This window comes from Lithobates pipiens, unplaced genomic scaffold (genome assembly GCF_037356315.1).
Source record: "Lithobates pipiens isolate NorthernLeopardFrog02 unplaced genomic scaffold, aLitPip1_a1.2 Scaffold_13, whole genome shotgun sequence".
NCBI classification, from domain to species: Eukaryota; Metazoa; Chordata; class Amphibia; order Anura; family Ranidae; genus Lithobates; species Lithobates pipiens.
In genome coordinates, this window is record NW_027507718.1 from 235,687,895 (window position 1) to 235,710,074 (window position 22,180).

General features: G+C 42.9%; 1 protein-coding gene across 5 annotated transcripts in view; it reads right to left on the bottom strand.

The window, feature by feature from the left end:
- Nucleotides 1-22,180, bottom strand: part of AFF1 (ALF transcription elongation factor 1) — a 204,314-nt gene that overhangs the window by 8,939 nt on the left and 173,195 nt on the right. For 4 of the 5 annotated variants that reach the window (XM_077476365.1, XM_077476368.1, XM_077476369.1 and 1 more), the window contains 7 exons: nucleotides 20,600-20,694; nucleotides 20,104-20,167; nucleotides 15,645-15,781; nucleotides 12,556-12,627; nucleotides 12,339-12,432; nucleotides 7,990-8,033; nucleotides 6,456-6,673 (listed from right to left, as the gene is read on the bottom strand). In XM_077476365.1, the coding sequence (XP_077332491.1) occupies nucleotides 6,456-6,673; nucleotides 7,990-8,033; nucleotides 12,339-12,432; nucleotides 12,556-12,627; nucleotides 15,645-15,781; nucleotides 20,104-20,167; nucleotides 20,600-20,694 (724 nt within the window). The remainder of the gene's footprint in view (nucleotides 1-6,455; nucleotides 6,674-7,989; nucleotides 8,034-12,338; nucleotides 12,433-12,555; nucleotides 12,628-15,644; nucleotides 15,782-20,103; nucleotides 20,168-20,599; nucleotides 20,695-22,180) is intronic. The other variant, XM_077476366.1, reaches the window with a different exon arrangement.

The window sequence follows — 22,180 nt, forward strand, 5'->3', positions numbered from 1 at the left end:
GAATACTTCTAGGGCCGAAACTTGACCTCTGATTGTACTCAAGGCCAATTTGATTTTCACAGCTGACTGTAGAAAAGAGAATTCCCCCAATCACATTTCCAAGGATGCAATTTTTTTGGCTTCACAACAAGCAATACAAGTCATCCAGACCTTATGATAGATCTTCCTAGTGACAGCTTTTCTAGCATTCACTAGGGTAGACACCACTGGCCCCAAGATGCCATGGTCCTTTAACATGCTGGCTTCAATAGCCATGCCTTCAAATTTAGAGACTGTAAATTGGGGTAGAATATAGGACCTAGTAGTAGACAGTAGATCAGGGAACCATGGAAGCGTCCATGGCCTATATATTGTCAGTCTCACAATTATAGGGAACCAGGGCCTTCTGGGCCAGGCTGGTGCCACCAGAATGACTGGAACGCCCTCTATCCGAATCCTGCACAACAAATGTAGAAGGAGAGGGATCAGAGGAAAAGCATAAACCAGGGAGTACTGGCTCCATGGAACTACCAAAGCATCTGCTCAGATTGCCAGAAGATCTATTGTTCAGGACACAAACTGCTGTAGCTTGTTGATGAACCTGGATGCCAGTAGGTCGACCTCTGGCCATCCCAAACTTTGGCAAATTTCCTGGAACACACCTGCGTGTAGGTACCATTCCCCTGGGCAGGTCTGCTAGTGGCCGAGATAATCTGCCTTCCAATTCTCTACTCCCAGGATATGGACTGCCGATAGAATCGGCACATGTCCCTCTGTCCAGGCTAGTATGTGGTTCACTTCCATCAGAGCTGAGCGACTCCTGGTACTGCCTTGGTGGTTTATATAGGCCAATGCAGTGGCATTGTCAGACTGAACCCTGATAGGGCAGTCCTGAAGCTCCACCGTCCATGACCGTAGGGCCAGTTGTATTGCCCGTAATTCCAGAACGTTGATGGGCAGGATCTGTTCTGTCCTTGATCATTTCCCTTGAGCTGTGAGCCCCACTAGGGTTGCTCCCCAGCCTGAGAGACTAGCATCTGTAGTCAATACTCTCCAAGTTACCGAGAGGAAGGCTCTTCCCTTTCGCAGGTTCTGATCCTGGGACCACCAGTTTAGGCTTAAGCGTGCCTGAGGAGATGAGGACATTGGATAATCCAGGGCTTGTCCTCTCCTGTTCCAAGCCAACAAGATATCTTGTTGTGGAGGCCTGGAATGGAACTGGGCATAGGGCACCGCCTCGACGGAGGATACCATCCTCCCTATAAGACTCCTACAGAGCCGAATGGGAGGGTTGTCTGGTGCCCCTTAACTGACGCACCTGACTTTTCAGGGCACAGATCCTTGTGGGTGGCAAGAATACTCTTACTTGGACCGTATCTAGGATCAGACCTAAATACTTTATACCTTGCGCTGGTTTCAAGGCTGACATTTCGGTATTTCTGATCCAGCCTACGTTTTTCAAATACAGCACTGTGCATGTTATGCTCTGTTCTAGAGCCTGTAATGAGTGATCTCCGAGTAGGAGGTTGTCCAGAAACCCAAGCACCAGGGTCCCTTGGGCCCTTAAAAGACCCAATACTGGTGCTAGGACCTTTGTGAACACCCGGAGAGCTGTAGCAAATAGCAGGAACCTCTAATGAGGCTGAAAAACATGTCCGTGTAAATACGCGTCCTTTATATCGATGAAGGCTAAAGTCTAAGTCTTCCATCTGGGGCGAGGCTAGAACTAAGCAGACAGACTCCATCCAAAAGGATTGGATTAGTAGTTACTGGTTCAGGGATCCTAGGTCCAAAACTGGGCCCTGTGACCCTGTTGGGTTTTTAAACCGTAAAACAGGTTCGCTCCGGATACAGGAACCTGTACAATCACTCCTTGATGGACTAAATGATGTAGTGCCTGAAGCAATAAGTCTCTTTTTGGAGGATCCAAGGGAACGCTGGATCCTAAAAATCTCTGGAAGGGGAACCCCCCAAAACTCCAGCTTGTAACTGCGGGATATAATTGAGACAACCCACTCGTCCTGAATTATTGTTCTCCAAATGTCTGCAAACTGCAGCAGCCTTTCCCTCACCTGATAGAGTGAGGGAAAGGCGTCTCCTCAAGAGGAGTTGGTTTACAAGAATTTCGGACCTAGGGCTTTTTCTGGCCCTGGCCTTGCAGCTTGCCCTAGCCCCATGTTGGCGACAGCTGAGACATTTGAGGAAGCAGTCCCTAAAGTTTTAAACAAGGGATGCCTGGTGCTTTTCTTCAGAGGAAGTAGAGAACTCTTCCCTCTGGAAATCTTTTGGATGTATTCGTCCAAATGATCACCAATAAACGTTCCCCATGAAAAGGGAAACCTGCCAATAACTTTTCCCAAAGATGCTCGGCTGACCAGTTCTTAAGCCACAAAAGTCTGTGCATATGTACAGACAAGAGAGCCAAACGAGAAACCTGCTGTATTGAATCCTTTTAAGGCATCAACAGCAAAACACAGCAGTCGAGGAATATCTATTATTTTCAAGCAGATCATCCTCCCGGTTAGGCCTATCAGGCCGTTTGACCTGATCCTTTATGGACTGGTAGATTCCAATTTCTGCAACAGCTGGCTGAATAGGTGAACTAGGAAGGAAACCTTTAATGACTCCAATTTCTTGTCAACAGGGTCTTTCAAATCCTGTGCCTTATCTACCTGGACAAGTTTTTTTTTTTTTTTTTTTTTAAGGAAGAGACTGCTGCATCTATGGCTGGTATGTTCGCCTTTTTAAACAAACTTTTCATCCATGGGATATAAAAAAGGAAAACCTCTTAAGAGGAACAAAATCCTATCAGGATTTTCCCAATCGGCATACATCACCTATTCCAGCAGGGGGTGTAGGGGTATGCCTGTGTGACCTGAATAGGCCTCAGGGATCCCAAGAGGACCAGGGGGACTCCGTCACCTCTGCTTTTTTAAGAGGCAACTTAAAGGCAGAATGAACCATTTTGGTCAAAATCAGGATGAAAGCCTCTGCAACTGAGGTGCAGACATCAACTGGATATCTTTTTGTTCAGATTGCTCGAAAGCAGGCTCCTCCGCTAGGACCTCCCCTCTTCCCCATTCTCATCCCATTCCTTCTCCAAACTAGGAGGCTCCACGGAGGGGGATCTGTCACGCTTCTTGCCCCCCCCCCCCCCCCGCGGAATGGAGGCAATCATGCCAGCAATCCTGTGTTCTAACCCGGCTAGGGCTGAGGACAGTTCATCCTTAGTGATAAAGGGTGAAGCAGTAGCAGTGACTGTAGGCACAATCCCAGATAGGCGCAGTGGCCCAGATTGCCCAGAAGACTCTGGTCCTTCAGGGGATACAACACTAGGGATATCACTAGGTTCATCAGGAACTACTGTTGACATAGGTGTGCCCTTCCCTGTAGTGTTAGTCCCGCTCTTTTTTGAAGACATTTACTAGCCACAAAAAGAGCACCTGGGTGCAGTATTAAAACACCTCAAAAGGGAGACATTTTAATAGGGCTCACCAAGCCCCTATCCAAGAATCCTGCTAAGCGCCTTAGCCTGCCAAGTGACACTTTGTGACTCACGTGACCCGGGTAAGGAGAGATGAACCGCTGCAAGTGCCTGTTCAGAGTCTGCTCTGTGTCCCACAGCTGCCTTCTGGAAGCACGTGTGCTTGGCATATACAGCCTAAGTAAGCTGGCTGTGCACCGGAACGTTCTGTGGTCCCAGCGAACGGGCGTGGCTGTATTCACACGAATCTTCGTGAGCCCAGATAAAGGCTACTGCGCATGTGCGGCGAAGCCATGTGCTCCATGGCCACTAAACTACTAAGTCCAGGGGCGCTTTTGCGAATGCATGTGCGCCATGGCCGCCAAACTGCTGCCGAGTACAGCGGCACTCTTGCAAATGCTTGTGCGCCATGGTAAACCAAGTCGAAATGGCGCACCATTGTGTCCCATCATACAGGTAAAGAAATACCCAGACACAAGTAAAAAAAAGATACACTTTGCAAACACCCACAGCTAGTCCAAAACTCCCCCGTAGGGTCACCGCACACAGGTGTCCAGCCTCTAGCTTGCTTGACTGATTGTTACAATCACTGGGACACCCCACAATATTAAAATAAAGGGGTTTCCCTTACCCGTCCAAACGCAGGGCAGCTTAGAAAAGAAGAGCTCAAACTTCACCCATCACGGCGGGTTCATGTCACTTCAGGACCTTCAAGGACTGGGTACCCTTTTCATGTTTAGGGTCCACTCCCTTGGACCTGTACAGCACCCTGCAGAAATGCCTTAGTGCTGTAATATCCACTTCGCAGGGTCCAGTGCCCAGAGACCACATTACACGCAAACCTCACAGGATCTCGAGTCTTCCTTGCAAGGCTCGGGCACCATTTATCCAAGCATATAAAGCCTGTGATATACGATTGCGGCGTCCTACAGTTTAGCTGCTCCGTGTCATCTTCTTAGAACATTTCGACAGACTCAATCTTAATTATTTTGGATTTTCGGTCAAATGCATTTAAGGAAACAAAATAAAAAAGAATTTCGGGAGTAACTAAATAAATTAATTTTTCGGACGAAAACGAAATTCCGAAACAAAATATTTCACTGTGTACATGTCTATTTTTTAGTGAACATTTGTGTTCGATTAACATCTGGCATCAAAAATTTCTACTTCCGCTATTTTATTCTCTTGCATCTGTGCTTTAACAAAAAAAAAAGTACTGTTTGGGGGGGGGGGGGGGGTTTAACCACTTTCAGACCGGACCAATTTGCTGGTCAAAGACCAGACCACTTTTTGCGATTCGGCACTGCGTCGCTTTAACTGACATTTGCGCGGTCGTGCGACGTGGCTCCCAAACAAAATTGATGTCCTTTTTTTCCCACAAATAGAGCTTTCTTTTGGTGGTATTTGATCACCCCTGCGGTTTTTATTTTTTGCGCTATAAACAAAAATAGAGCGACAATTTTGAAAAAAAAACGCATTATTTTTTACTTTTTGTTATAATAAATATCCCCCAAAAATATATAAAAAAACATTTTTTTCCCTCAGTTTAGGCCGATACGTATTCTTCTACATATTTTTGGTAAAAAAAAAAAATCGCAATAAGCGATTATTGATTGGTTTGCGCAAAAGTTATAGCGTTTACAAAATAGGGGTAGTTTTATAGCATTTTTATTAATAAAAAAAAAATTTTTTTTTTTTTACTAGTAATGGCGGTGATCAGCGATTTTTATTGTGACTGCGACATTGTGGGGAACCCATCGGACATTTTTGACACATTTTTGGGACCATTGTCATTTATACAGTAATCACTGCTATATAAATGCAGTGATTCCTGTGTAAATGACACTGGCAGTGAAGGGGTTAACCAGGGGGTGGCAGTGTAGGGGTTAAGTGTTCCTAGGGGTGTGTTACTAACTGTGGGGGGGGTTGGGCTTTCATTTAGTGAACACTGATCTCTGCTTCAATCACATGGAGCAGAGATCAGCGTCACTAGTTTCTAGGCAGAATGGAGAAATGCTGTTTACTCGGCATTTCCTCCATTCGGCCGCTCCGTGAGACGATCGCGGGGATGCCCGCGGCGATTGAGTCCGCGGGTCCCGCGACCGGACTCACGGGGGTCCCGACCAGCGCGGGTGCGCGCCGCCGGCGGCACGCTCCCGATGGCAGGGCGGCATTGAATATTGGACATACCTGTACGCCAATATGCCTGCCCGTGCCATTCTGTCGACGTACATCGCCGTGCGCTGGTCGGGAAGTGGTTAACTAACCTTTAGTCCAAAAATGTGCATTTAACATGTGCAAACACATGAAAAATGTCTCTGGTAGTTGAACAGTGACAGTTGAACAATTAACATGCAACACTGATTACAGCTTCTGGGCAATTAGTCTTTTAAAGAGGAAGTAAACCCAGATGGGTTTACTTCCTCTGATTCCCTGCAAAGGTAAAGAATAATGGACTACTATGCATCGCATAATAGTCCATTATGTGTCACTTACCTGACACAGGAGCCAGCGAAGTCACAGCTGCCCCCTGTCACGCGCACGGGAGCCGTCACACGCGGCATATCGCCGCGATCTGCGGCTTGCCCAGTGCCCCTGCCTTCAGGTAAATATCTCCTAAACTATAGGTTTAGGAGATATTTCTTGGACCTACAGGTAAGCCTTAATCTAGGCTTACCTGTAGGTCAAAGTGGTTTGTAAGGGTTTACAACCACTTTAAGAGTGTCTTTCACCTCAAGTCAACAAAAAGTTTGATGTACTTGCATACTGCAGCTCTGTTGGATGCTTGGATAAAATGACATATTATTATGTTCTAGTGTACATAGATTTGCAATGAAAACATTTAACAGGTCTATAACTTTAAATTTCCAAAACAGGTTTTTGATTTAGAATCCCAGAAGTTTACAAGAGAATTACGGTGTAGTAAACAGATGTAACATGTAACCATAGAGATTTTGTCATCTATATACAGACATTAAAATCTATGACAAACCTTTGTTTTTCTTTGCTAGCAAATCAGCTTGTTCCCATATGTCATAAGCATAGAGGATGTAGGAGGTGATGTTGACATAAGATGATGCTATGTGATGTATCATCTGAGGGATGGTAACTGAGTTGCTCTGGCTCCCACTGTTGTTGGATCCTGGCTGAGATCCTCCAGAGCTGGCAGGAGAAGGTGTCGGGGACATTGGAGACGGTGTACCAGAACTTCTAGCACAAATGAGATATTGTAGAGCCCATTAATCAACAGCTTAAAACACAGTATAAAACAAAACCCCCACCCAACGAGCAGTGATCATTGGAAATAGATGTATAATAACTTTAGGACCTGCTGTACTACTGCTACCATTCACTTGTGTGATAATTTCACACCAAGCATTACCACAGCCAGCTCACAGTGCAGGCAGGGCTGAAAGTGTTAATGTTTCAGGACACAGGACTTTTAAACTAGCCAAAATGGAAAAAGGATAAGCAAAATTCACCACTCTTCCACTTTATACTTTGTTAAAGAGCTCCAAAGCTGCAGCAATGTTGGATGATAATACATGAGTGACACAGCAAAGAAGATGGTTGTAGCTCAGTCATCACTGCAATCTTATCCATCTCAATTTTATTAAAATAGAAAAATGTAATGCAACCCATATAAGTTCTGTATTGTGCTCACAGCAGTGCAAATGCAGAATTATTGGTCTAGTAAGCTTAGCAAGCTGACTGAATGTCCACAGGTGGGCTATTATGCCTCCTATGCAAGAGCTGTTTTAAGCCTAAATGCAGAATGGCTAGATCCAATATTCACTATACCTGTGAAAATCTGAAATCTGCTATACACTGCTCCATCAGTTTTTGTGTTCCTATTACTTCAAATTCAAGATCACAGATGACCAAAGAAATTGGAAATTTCTCTTTTTCCAGTAGTCAATGATCCCACAGATATTTGCTTATTGTTTTACATGATATAATTAATGAGGTGCAACAGGCCTGAAATATCCAGTGCATAATAACTAAATGTAAAATGTAAACGTGAGATTACATCTATTACATTAGGTGAATAAAGGGAACAGTATAAATCGAGAGGTTAGGACCTCTCACACGTACATGCATTCTTGATGTACATTACTGCAGGCATGTATGTTTAAAGATGCATTCATGTGCTTTGAAACATATAGTATAAAGATTCGGTGTAAATGTTTTAAAATGTGTATTTACCATTAATGTAAAGTAAGCCATATAATGTGCATAAATGGACAAAAATGCTACCTGTCCTATTTAAAGTGGTAGTAAAGTCTTTTTACTTAGTTGTACCAACGGGTAAGGCTATAATAAGGCTTACCTGTAGGTACAATGAATATTTCCTAAACATGCAGTTTAGGAGATAGTCCCACCGGATGCAGCCAGGGACATCATATATGTCACAAATGAGGTTTCTACTTGACCACACTGCTGGCAATATGGACATGTGTTTTTGTTTACTGTAGCATTTGGTATTTTTTAAATTTACATTTTGATAAATAAAAAATGAAGCTCACCTAGCAACACACGGAGACGGTGCTTGAGCAGCTCTGGATGAACTCTGGTGGGGAAAAAACACTGCAATTAGTTAGGTCTGTGGCAAGTCTCACAATTTTAACACAATACTCTAATAATTCTAATAATTCCAAGCACACACACACACGTCAATTTAATACTATAGGTCACATAGAGGGATTAGCGCAGGTGTATTGAGATCCTACTCCGAACCCAGTTTTGCATACGCGTGGCGGTGGGTAATGCCTCGGCAGCTAATGATTGGAGGTATGCAGTGACAGCTTTCTGATGGGGTGGCTCAGAACAGGATCCGAACATGCCTGAACTAATCACATTATTCAAATGGATGAAATTGAAATAAGAAAAGATCTCATCACGTAAAACTGTTTAGAATTTATTCGATAAAACACCACGACACGTCTGCCCACACAATTTCCAAGAACCAAGCCGAACCACGAGTGGCGGTATTCAGCAGATTGTGGGCAGAGTTCCCTGTTTACAAAGAACATACCGTACACACCAGGTGCCAGGATTATTAGACACCATTACATGTGAGTGTAATTCTTATTTGTTTTATCCAATAAATTCTAAACAGTTTTAAGCGATGAGATCTTCTCTTGTTATTTCCATTTCATCCATGTGAGGACATATCCAGCATTTGAGCTTTTTTGCTGCCAAAGGATTTTATCCAGGGGTTTCCCCACCTGCACATTTGACCCACTAGAGATAGTTGGTTAACACCTAGGGGTGAGTGTACATCTATATGGGGCACCTGGTCTGAGCACAAGTCACATGGAGCACTTGTTATTTACCTTGAGCACAAGCACTTGTGAACACCAAAAATGTTGGAACTGTAATGCCGTGTACACACGATCAGACTATCCGGCGGACTTAGTCTGGCAGACAAACCACCATAAAGTCCGCCGGACTGTCCGAACGAGCAAACTTTTCCGGCAGACTAGGGATAAGTCGCCGCATGCCGTGTGCCTGTCGCTGGCCAGAGACAGCGATGAGTCAACAGCTCAAGAAGAGAAGACGAGAAGAACAGAAGGCGGCGAAGACAGCGGGGATAGAAGACCGGGCCACCGCTTGTAAAAGAGCTAGAAGGCACGGAGGCCCGGCAAGAAGAACCGAAGAGGGGGACAAGACCCCCGAAGTCGGAAGAAGAAGGCGACGCCGAAGAAGAAAGCCGGGATCCTCCGCTAGTAAAAGAGCTTGCAGAAGATAGCGGAGGAGTCCGGCGAGAAGACCCCCGAAGCTGTGCAATAAACTATTTTTAACCCTTGGGTTGTGTTTTTTTTTACATTTTTTTCACAGGTGAATGGGTAGGGGTACATTGTACCCCATACTCATTCACATAGGGTGGGGGGGCCGGGACCCAGGGGCCCCCTTATTAAAGGGGTTTCCGATAAGCCCCCCGCAGACCCCGACAACCAATGGCCAGGGTTGTCGGGAAGAGACCATTGTCCTCATCAACATGGGGACAAGGTGCTTTGGGTGGGGGGCCGCGTGGCTCCCCCTTCCCCAAAGCACTCCCACATGTTGAGGGCATTCGGCCTGGTACGGCTCAGGAGGGGGGGGGGGGTGCGCTCGCTCGTCCCCACCCCCTTTCCTGACCGGCCGGGTTGCGTGCTTGGATAAGGGTCTGATATGGACCTGGGGGGGACCCCCATGCCGTTTTTTCGGCGTAGGGCTTCCCATTTAAGTCCATACCAGGTACCACGGGGGCCAGCGACGCTTCATTCGCTGGTCCCGGCTACCTGGAGCCGCGCTCAAAATGAAAGGACTTTTCTCCGTGCGGGAAAAGTCCGTTCATTTCAAAAGTACGGCGGACTAGCACACACGCGGCCATATTGTCCGGCGGACATATTTTGGTGCAAAAATACTTTCTCAGTCTGCCGGACTTTTGGGTAAAAAAAAAAAAAAAAAAAAAAGTCCACCGGAGCCCACACACGGGGGGATTTTGTCTGCCAGACTTTTCCACCGGATTGTTTGATCGTGTGTACGCGGCATAAAGGACTCGTATGTTTTTTTTAAAGATCAGTATTGTCAGCACCTAGCGCGATGATATTATATATATATATTTATTTATATGGCCTTTTGGTGTAAGATAACCTTCTCTTTGTAAAGTATGAGGAAGGGCACAAGAGAACCGCCAACTCAAGGCACCTCTAACGACCTCATCGCAACCAAAAGGCTACTTTGCAGGAGAAGTCAACCTGGTACACACTGGCCAGATATCAGCCAGTTCAACAAAAACTGGACTACATGCAGCCAGTGTGTGCAGCAGCCTGGCTTCTGTTGAAAGGGTGTGCTGGAAAACCAGCAGCTGACTTGCATCCAATCAGCGCTCGCAGCTATTGGTTGTGACCGCTGGTGTTCTGGTGGGGCAGAGGAATTGTGACATAAATGGCAAAAATTCTGCTTTTGTTAGGTAGGCTGCTTGCTGCACCAGAATCAGATGCAGAGACTGGTGTTAAGAGTCTGATCCTGCTCCAGTGCAAAGGGTACATAACTCTAATGCCGCGTACACACGAGCGAACCTCGTCGGACTGAACTCCGAAGGACTTTTTGATGGAGTTCCGACGGAGTTCTGCCGAAACGGACTTGCCTACAAATGATCACACCAAAGCCCGATCGTTTAGAATGTGATGATGTATGACAGGACTAGAAAAAGGAAGTTCAATAGCCAGTAGCCAATAGCTGCCCTCGCATTGTTTTTGGTCCATCGGAACAGCATAAAGACGAGCGGTTTTCTCAATAGGAACTGGTTCCAGTGTAAAAATTTGAAACATGTTCTATTTCTAGGTCGGTCAAAATTTTAGAAAGAAAAAGTCAGATGAAGCCCACACACAATCGGAATGTCCGACAGAATGATTCCGTCTGACCTTTTCTGCCGGAAAGTCCGGTCGTGTGTACAGGGCATGAGATTGAGTGCTGTGCAGGCCTTCAGCAGAGGGAATATTAGCCCGTGGTTTTACAAAAGGCTCCCTTTTGCCTGGCCTCCGCCATAGCTATGTGTGAAGGTATTCAGGAAGTAGGGTGCGAAATAGAAGGTAAACGTCTCCAGAAGGAGAATGCAGCAACCCAGTAAATGGCCCTGTAATGAATCCTTGTGGTGAAAAGGGTGGGAGGACATGCCCAAGTACCATAGAAGGGCTCTAGGCGGAAGTAGTGGTAAAATGTGCGACCTATAGTGTGATGTAGCACCTGCCCATCTACTTGAGACTAAACTCTGAATGGTGATTTTAAGTGCCAAATGTGAAAAGTTTGCACTGTAATTAATACAATTCAAATATAACCCCAGACTTAACATAAGTGGTCAAAAGCATACAGGGTGACCCTGTCTTACCTAGACATATAAAGTCCAGGCTTTGCCTTTATCAGTGGGCATACTCCCAAAGGGGTCTTCAGGGACTTTGTACCATAGGGGTGGACCACGGCCCTATACTGGTATAGCCCCCTGCAGTTGACTACTACTAAAGGCCTGTACCATTCACAGCAAGCTTTGTATTTTATGAACGAATACAGATCTTCCATTGACTGCATGAGGCAGAGATGACATTGTCTGCCTGCCTCAGCCAGAGGAAGCTTTGTATTCATTCATAGATTACAAAGCTTGTTTTTAATCCCTGAGCAGCGCTCAGGCCAACTCAATTTTGTTCTTGGATTCTAATTTGATTGTTTAGGAGTCTAAAGTCCACATAAATTGCGAGACCTGATAATTTATACATGGGAGACTGATTGTGATTTCTTCCTTAAATACTAATAGACTATAACAAACTATAATAAGAACCCCTGAGATCAGGATGGCTTAAGTGTATTTGAAATACTCTACTGGCAGATGTTTTGTCAAAAAGCACTTTTTTTCACAGTCAAAAAAAACTTTTGAGCTTTTACAGGTATTACAGCAAGGAACAATCATCAATGTTCATCACAATACGCATTGTATCCCATCACGTCAATTGCCTCGTCAATGATACAACTAAAAACAAATAACACAGTATTGTTCATACATACTACAAGATTCAGTGCATCTGCTTGTGAATGGTACTGTATAGGTAAGAAGTACATACGGTAATGAAAATAAAGACAGGCACAGTGTGTAGCCATATGCTTTATAAAAGTTCAACCATTTTCTCCTGTACATGTTTATGATTGTGCTAAACATCTGCCACACACTTTGTTGTATTTGATGGGGCATCAAAATGCACTTTTAGCAATCTATATAGCTTGTGAAAAAATTGTCATCCAAAAGAGTAGAAGTATAGCCAACAAAATGCTATTAGGTTTTCATGGCTAGAGCTATAAAGAAAAAAACCATTAGCCATAACATGTATAGGTGTTTTACCTTGAAGTGCTCCCCAAGAGTGCGGGAATACTTTAATGCAGTATCTTTTTTGTAGCGAAACATCGCCATGTAGAGAACGGACTGGCAACGCATACTAGGGGTAACAGAAAAATAATTTAAGCAAGTTTAAAGGAAATCAGACTAGTCTGGTATGACATGCAGGGAAAAATGTTCATAATCATCAAAAAGTAGACATCATTGCTTGTCAGCCACTTACCATATAACTGCAAAAGCTTTTTCATGTGCGGGTGCTGAACTATCTGAGAAGTTCTTCAACTTCATAATAAACCTGTGAAGTATAAAGGAAAATTAAAGAGACTTCTAGGGGTGTTATGTAGTCATATTGAAAAAAGAACAAGCCTATTGCCCTTTTTCCATTGACTGTATTTTTGCAAGTATTTTTGCTGTAACTGCTTAGCTGGAGTTCAGCTTCCTTATGTTAGTCAAGTCCATCTAATTAGTCTAAAAACGACCCACTCAGCCATTAACCCAAGTTCTACCTAATCTTTTGAATGCAGCTAAGCGTTTGATCCCTGTTCACTGGAAAACAGCTCATGTTCCTGTGCGAGTTGAATGAATCTGCTTAGTAGGCATTATGGTTGCGGAGAAGTGGATGGCAACGTGTAAGGGCCGACATGAAAAGTTCTATGGGATTTGGGCCACCTGGATACATTACACTTCCAGTGCCTAAAAGACCCCACAGCCACTGGCCTCCGGGTCCTCTACATCTCTATAGTCGGGAAACAACTTTATCTTAGTTTTATTAAATATTGGGGCAGACTTGCTCAGAGCCATGGAATATTTATGAAATTATAATTTATTCTCTCAGTTATAGCGCTGTTAGTTTAGATTTTTGTTTTTGTTGTGGTACTTATTTATTTACGTATTATTTATTTTTGTTCCTTTATTACTGTTATGTTTGCTCTGCTCCCCCTTTTCTTCTTCTCTCCCTTCTCTTTTCTTCCCCTACCCCCTCGTCTACCCTTGCCCTTCCTTGTCCTCATTCATGTTCTGGTTTTACAAATTGGCTCATAGATCTTGATTGGTAATACAAAGGTATATGAGTGTACATAAATATGTATATTTGTGGATGGATGTACCGATAAGCTTTAATTGCCAGTTTCAAGTTTTTTGTTTTCTTTGTAATTTTTGAACTTATGCCCATTTTGGCTTTCTTTTTCTGTTCTTTACAAGCTAAAGGTTTGTGAAAATCAAAATAAAGACTACTTAAAACTACCCTCTCCCCAGACAGGCAATACTGCTGTCCAAAGGGGTCTTTACTACTTCATTCAGAATTCAGACACCGCAAGACAGGAAGTGTGGCTGGCTGGGTCAAAGAGTGAAATAAAGGGGTAAAAGCCCAAAAAAGAAAACTACTCCTGTATAACCTCCAACATTGTTGGGGTACAAATATTACCCAATCTCGCGCTCCGCTTACCACAGTTAGGCCTAAAGTGATTGCCTCTCAACTTTAGAATCATCCTTATTCATCTATTTCTAGAAGACAAGTTGGTTATCCTTAGGGTATGGAACTCACCCATATCTCCTAGTCTGGTAGATACTGTTAATACATTGAACTATCAGTACAAAATGGAAATAATTTTTTCATGCACAAACGTATCCTCAGAAAATACTGTTTGGCCTGGACCGTTTGCTTGCAAAACCTTAAAGTGATTATAAACCTTTGTTTAAAAAAAAACAAAAAAAACACAACATATTATACTTACCTCCACTGTGCAGTTCGTTTTGCAGTGTGGCCCCAAACCTCGTCTTCTGGGGTCCCCCAGCAGCGCTTACGGCATCTCCTCACATCAGTAAACCCCCTGGGAGAAATGCTCTCCCTGGGGATTACCTTGTGGGTGTGCTTCCTGGTCTAGCATTTGCGTGCATAGACAAAGAATGCCGGAATTGGCCCCGCCCCTGCAACATTGGATCTGAGTGGCAGCAGTGGGAGCCAATGGCTGCGCTAACAATCTATCCAATCAAGAGCCGAGAACCCCGAGCAGAGGTGGTGAGCACGTCTCTGCCGAAGGAACGAACGGCTCAGGTGCATAAAACGCGGGGGCTGGGGGGCCAGTCACTGTCAGAAGTTTTTTCACCTTAATGCATAGGATGCATTAAGGTGAAAAAACACAAGGGTTTACAACCCCTTTGACTGTACTGTTACTATTTAACATTTGATGATGACATCGTTCCCCCAGTGTACCTTTGATACTTATATGACTGGCCCTGACTGGAGCTCTACTCACTCTATACCCCCACTCCAACTTTCATCCTCTTCCCTCCCTTTACGTCACGTTTTCACCCTCCACTCCTTTTGTTATTTCTCCTGCTTCTACGCTTTCTTATATTTGCTAGTGAACATGAAACATTAGAATTCTATACGTTAATCTCTGACCGTTATAAGTAAATATCTCCCTCATGTTTCTCTTTCATAAAAAGCAAATCCTTGGGCTCAGGTGCTGTTAGTCATTTTCATATGAACCTCCATATTACCCTGTATCCTTAATATCCTCTTTTAACAAAGAAATATTAAACTTAAAAAGGAAAAGGAACGTAGCCACCACATCTAAGCACTGGTAAGCTGCAACACATTACAATTTTGTTTTGGGGTTTAACAGCATTTTAAGATACATGTAATGGCCCTTTTTTCCCCAGAGGTCACTTAAACCTAGATGTCCAGGCCTGGTTTAGCAGTGTATGCATCTGCTAATATGACTTTGAATAAATCAGTTGATACAATTATAACATTAAAAAAAAAAAAAAAAAAAAAGGAACATTTTCTTAGACCATTACAGTAGGTGATGGTCTAGGAGTACACTGCAATTTAAAAGGTTGTGGTTGCAGCTGCAAAAAACATTTTTTCCTCAATGAAGCTGTCAGCTTGTGTGTGACATTGAGAACCATTTAGCGTGGCTCCTGATGCCGTTTTCACCACTGTTATTAGGGACTAAAGCGATCACACTATTGAGATGTGATCTTTGGGATGATTTTTAGTGCAATTATGTAGTGCGACTTTGGATGTGGTTAGCATATTCTTTGAAGCCAAATCACACTAAAGTAGCACAAGTACCCTTTTCCAAATCGCAGCACACAGAGTTGCATTAATATGAATGGGCATTATTAAAAATGTGATCTCCCTTAACATGCGATTCTATGTAACTCACGTTGCATCAGAAAATCCCACCAGTGTGAATCAGCATTCATTGACAGCTGGTAGCCACACAAAATTGTCAAAAGTGAACTTTCAGTTGGGAGAAGGTAGGACAGCACAGGCATAACGAACCATAGTTCAGGGTTACTTACTTAATAAGATCAACTGTTTCAGCAAACATCGTGTAGGCAGGCTTTGGTGCATTAACATCAGCTTCCATTGCAATCCCGCACTCAATGAAAAACATGGCTGCATCTAGGTAATTGAACGACTTTCCAATCTTGTCCGACTAAAGCACAAGCATAGAAAAGATAAATCAATTACATTAAAATTAGGTCCTGTGTGTTGACAAAGTGTAATCTCAAGTGAAAGTACCCCATTTTAACTTTGATTCTCTTTCCTTTGCCCAGGGGTGGTGGGGGTAGGCAACCTTCCCAGATGGCAAAACACGATTACTGCTGGTGGCTACAGTCGCTAGCAGCAATCACATGGCAAAAATCTGACAGGCTGGTTGTACCCAAGTCGACCAATGGTCAATCAGCCTGCCCAAACATGGATCAAAAGTCTGATGTAGAAGTGAGGGTAAAAAAAAGTATTTGAGCCCCTGCTGACTTTGTACGTTTGTCCACTGACATATAAATGATCAGTCTATAATTTTAATGGTAGGTTTATTTTAACAGTGAGACAGAATAACAAAAATTTTTTTTTCCAGAAAAACGCCTTTAAAAAAAAAAAAAAAAAGTTATAAAAAGTTATAAATTGATTTGCATTTTAATGAGTGAAAAAAGTATTTGACCCCTTCGCAAAACAGGACTTAGTACTTGGTGGCAAAACCCTTGTTAGCAATCACAGAGGTCAGACGTTTCTTGTAGTTGACCACCGGGTTTGTACACATCTTAGGAGGTATTTTGTCCCACTCCTCTTTGCAGATCCTCTCCAAGTCATTAAAGTGGAATACCCATCCACGACCCATTTTCAATGCTCTGGCTGAGGGAAGGAGGGTCTCACCCAAGATTTGACGGTACATGGCCCCCCTGTCTATTATCCTTTGTTGTGGTGAAGTTGTCCTGTCCCCTTAGTAGAAAAACACACCCAAAGCATAATGTTTCCGCCTCCATGTTTGACGGTGGGGGTGTTGTTCTGGGGGTCATAGGCAACATTCCGCCTCCTCCAAACATGGCGAGTTGAGGCCAAAGAGCTTGATTTTGGTCTTTTTGGTCCACAACACTTTCACCCAGTTCTCCTTTGAATCATTCAGATGTTCAATCGCAAACTTCAGGACAGGCCTGTACATGTTTTTTCTTGAGCAGGGGGACCTTGCGGATGCTGCAGGATTTCAGTCCTTCACAGCCTAGTGCGTTACCAATTGTTTTCTTTGAGACTATGGTCCCAGCTGTCTTGAGAACATTGACAAGATTCTCCTGTGTAGTTCTGGGCTGATTCCTCCCCGTTCTCATGATTATTGAAACTCCACGAGGTGAGATCTTGCATGGATCCCCAGACCGAGGGAGATTGACAGCTATTTTGTGTTTCTTCCATTTGCTAATAATCATGCCAACTGTTGTCACTCTCTCAACAAGCTGCTTGCCAATAGTCTTGTAGCCCATTCCAGCCTTGTATAGGTCTACAATCTTGTCCCAGACATCCTTGGATAGCTCTTTGGTCTTGGCCATGGTGGAGAGATTTATCCGATTGCTTGCTTCTGTGGACAGATGTCTTATACAGGTAACATGCTGAGACAAGGCACACTCCCTTTGAGAGTGCTCCTACTCTCAGCTCATTACCTGTATAGAAGACACCTGAGAGCCAGATATCTTGCTGATTGAAAGGGCATCATATACTAATTTCACTCATTCAAATTCTATCTATTGAAAATGACAGCCTGTGATGATCCAGAGCAAGTTTACAGCACAAATATTTACGATATCATTTACAATACTGACTGGCTCAAAGCACTGCAGTAGGAAAACGGATGATGCGACAACTATGCCCTGCTCAGCTTACTACAAAGTATAAAGAGAGGGCAAGGGTGCAAAGACATTTTTTTGCTGGTCTTTGTAACACTGTATGATTCTGAGGAAATGCCAATTGTTCTATGACAACCTTCTAGCAGCATGGCTTGATTTAGAAAAATATTTTCATTGAAATATTCTATTCTTATTTAGTAACTTGCATTCACTCTGGTTAATCCATCTGATAACACTGCACTATTTTAGTAGCATAGCTCTCATCCCATATCTCCCATTGCTGCATGGCATCAAATATGGTAGGTTGAAATTACCTACCAACATTACAGTGCTCCAATAGCACACCATCACTCTGATAACAAATGCGAGACTCCGCTAGCATAGGTTGAACGGGACACTTCTTTATTTATGGAATGATGCTGATAGAAAAGGATTTCAGAATTCACCCAACTTTATCTTTTTGCGCAGGGCCCCTATTTTATTTATTTTTTTCAAATACACTCAGTCTAGTCCTTAGAGCCAAGTACAGTACCGAAAATGCCCATACACTGCGACGTGAGCATAAGTTTGTGAAGTGGTTATAAATCATCACTGGCATATTAACGTATAGCTAGGAGTTTCTGCAGGGGAGTGGTTATTCATTCTCACTGGAATGCAAACAGTAAAAACCAGCAGCCTGCCAGGAAACATTGGCAAAACCCATGTATGTAACACAACAGCTTTGAGAAGGAAAACAGGAAGAAATATGAGTGGATGGCTTGCTCAGTGTACTGTAAAGGGAAATTTTCAATTCACATTTTAACACATTGGCCTTGTCCAACAATTCAACTGACTAAGGTACTACAAGATAAACATGTTTAATCCATGAGTTACTCAATTTTTTTCACTATTCTGCATTTCAAACAATTATTTTTGTATATGTAGTATCCCCAGCCAGCCACCCCCCTTCAATCCTGCACCCTAACATTTGCCAGCAAAGCTACAAAATGCATCTCTTTACGTCCTTTAACCTTGAAGTTAAAAGAAAGACATACAGTACATCCAGAAAATATTCATAACGTTTCACTTTTTCCACATTTCACGTTACAGCCTAATTCCAAAATGGATTCAATTGATTATTTTCATCAAAATTCTACAAGCAATACCCCATAATGATAACGTGAAAGACGTTTGTTTGAAATCTTTGCAAATTTATTAAAAATAAAAAGTGAAAAGATCCCATGCACATTAAGTATTCACAGCCTTTGCTCAATACTTTGGTGAAGCACCGTTGGCACCAATCACAGCCTCAAGTCTGAGTGTGATGCTACAAGCTTGGCACACCTGTTTTTGGGCAGTTTCTCCCATTCTTCTTTGCAGGACCTCTCAAGCTCCATCAGGTTGGATGGGGATCATCGGTGCACAGCTATTTTCCGATCTCACCAGAGATGGTCAATCGGTTTTAAGTCTGGGCCACTCAAGGACATTCACAGAATTGTCCTGTTGCAACTACCCTGTTACCTTGGCTGTGTGCTTAGGGTCGTTGTCCTGTTGGAAGATGAACCTTCGCCCAGTCTGAGGTCCAGAGAGCTCTGAAGCAGGATTTCATAAGGGTGGTCTCTGTACATTGCTGCATTCATCTTTCCCTCGATTCTGACTTGTCTCCCAGTTCCTGCTGCTGAAAAACATCCCCATAGCATGATGCTGCCACCACCAAGCTTCACTGTAGGGATAGTATTGGCTAGGTGATGAGCGGTGCCTGGTTTCCTCCAGGCATGACACTTGCCATTCAGGCCAAAGAGTTCAATCTTTGTTTCATCAGACCAGAGAATTTTGTTTCTCATGGCCTGACAGTCCTTCAGCTGCTTTTTTGGCAAACTCCAGGCGGGCTGTGATGTGCCTTTTACTGAGGCGTAGATTCCGTCTGGCCACTCCACCATACAGGCCTGATTGATGAAGTGCTGCTGAGATGGTTGTTCTTCTGGAAGGTTCTCCTCTCTGACAGAGCTCCAGCATTTCTCTGTGGAGAGTGACCATTGGGTCCTTGGCCACCTCCCTAAGGCCCTTTCTCCCCCGATCACGCAGCTTGGCCGGGCGGCCCGCTATAGGAAGAGTCCTGGTGGTTCCAAACTTCTTCCATTTACAGATGATGGAGGCCACTGTGCGCATTGGGACCTTCAATGCTTCAGAAATTTTTCTGTACCCTTTCCCAGATCTGTGCCTTGATACAATCCTGTCTCAGTGGTCTACAGACAATTCCTTGGACTTCATGGCTTGGTTTGTGCTCAGACATGCACTGTGCCTTTCCAAATCATGTCCAATCAACTGAATTTACCACAGGTGGACTCCAGTCAAGTTGCAGAAACATCTTAAGGATGAGCAGTGGAAATAGGATGCACCTGAGCTCAATTTTGAGTGTCCTGGCAAAGGCTGTGAATGCTTATGTACATGTGATTATTATTTTTTTCCTTTTTTTATTTTTTATGAAATTTGCAAAGATTTCAAAAAACTTTTTTCATGTTGTCATTATGGGGTAATGTTTGTAAAAATGTGAGTAAAATCATTTAATCACTTTTGGAATGAGGCTGTAACATGACAAAATATGGTAAAAGTGAAGCGCTGTGAAAACTTTCCGGATGCACTGTACATCCATAATAAAACGTACCATGACATCAGCTTTATGTTTTAGCTTCTTGGCCTCCTTCATGTAATGTTCTGGTGAATGTAACCTAAAGTGAAAAACAGATATTTAATGATGGACACCTCTCACCCGCTCCAGGATTCAGACAAGAAATACAGGTAGGCATATAGTGCAGCCAGAAAGTATTCACAGCGCTTCACTTTTTTCCCATTTTGTTAAGTTACAGCCTTATTCCAAAAGTGATTATTTTCCTCAAAATTCTACAAACAATACCCCATAATGACAATGTGAAAGAAGTTTATTTATTACATTTATTAAATCTTTGCAAAGATTTCAAACAAACTTCTTTCTCATTGTCATTATGGGGTATTGTTTGTAGAATTTTGAGGAACATTTTGAATTTAATCCATTTTGGAATAAAGCTGTAACATAACAAAATGTGGAAAAAGTGAAGCGCTGTGGATACTTTCTGGGTGCACTGTATATAAGCTAAGCATATTGAGAAATACAATAGACGTACTTTTCTTCAAACTTCAGCTGAGGTCTGGTTGGCTTGGCAGTACCATTTGGCAAAGAAGGCACTGGGAAAGGATTTGCGTTATTTTCTGTAGAACCCTGGAAATTTTTATTAAAAAAATAAATAAATTTAGCCCATAACTGATATGTAAAATATACTAAAACTAACAGCTATACAGTAATTTGTGCATAACTGTAGAAAATAAAGCCCAATTTAAAAATGTAAATATATTTAATAAAAATACTAATGTGGAACTTTAGCTCTTAAAACATTTACACTACCATAATTATTTTATGCTAAAAACTTTACATCCCTTCTTTACAATGATAGATACTCTGGAAGCATAACCATGCTTGTCTATCAATGTTTTTTTTTTTGTTTTGTTTTTATTTAGAACCAGAATAGATACCTATTGGTGCCTTATTCATTTCTAGTACGGTATTACCCATGTAGAAATATACACAATTGCATATTAAAACTTGTAAAACTTACAAGCCAGTAAATACAATAAGGCAATCCTCTACAGCAGCCATTACCATGAAACTTGCATCATTTTGCAAAAGTAAGCATGGCGCTGCACTATGGCACTTTCTGCCACACTGAGATGTGCTGGGTTGATAAAGGCAACACATTTTCCCTCACTGCTGATAGAGTAGAGGCAATTTACTAAGACTAAGTTTACACATGTCTGGTGCAAATTTCCCCTCAGTTGTCACTGCAAATTTCCAAAGCAGCTGAACGGCGTTTTAGATGCGGTTCAGATGTGGATTTTTGAGCTCCCCGGTGCCTTTGACATTAGCTGGTTGTTAGATAGCGGGCTGGGAAGTCATCCTCAACAATGGATCACTCATTGGCTGTCAGCAAGGTTCCCGAATTTAAAAAAAAGATAAAAAATGACTAGCAATAAAAATAAATTGTGAAAAAAAAAATGGCCTGGGGGTCCTTTTAGGTCTGGTGTGGATTTGGAGTGGAACCCCGCACACCAAAATTAGCCAAGCCTTTTACTTTATTTTTTTCGGTCGGCTGAGGCCACGGGTGTCATGATTGACGATGGATCTACACCAGGGACATTGTTTTTGTTTTTTTAAATAAAGGAATTGTCAAAAACTGTCTGTTTTTATTTCTTTTTGAAACTTTTTTTGGTGAATGAGTGCAGGCATCATTCCAGTATAAACACTTAATGTCCATCAACGTACTGTTATGTCGCTGGCCATCAAGTGGTTAAAACTAAAGTGTACATTTAGACCCCTTCTCACACTAAAAAAAAAAGCACCTGAAAACCTCACGAAAACCTATTTCAATTAAAATCAATGGACGCTTTCACACTAGGGCAGTGCACTGGCAGGACAGTGAAAAAACACCCCTCTCCATTGAAATGAATGGAAAGATTTTAAAAGCGCCTGAAAAGCTCTTCGAAAGCACTCAGTGTTTTACTGGCAGTTTAGAAGTGCTCAATGTGACACAGCGACTCACAGCAGGGGTCTAGAGCATCTCCATTCACCATTTCAAACCAACATCCAGTTCGCACTGGTGTGAACCCAGCCTAAAGCTAAATTAAACCCTCCCTACCTTTACTGTGCATTT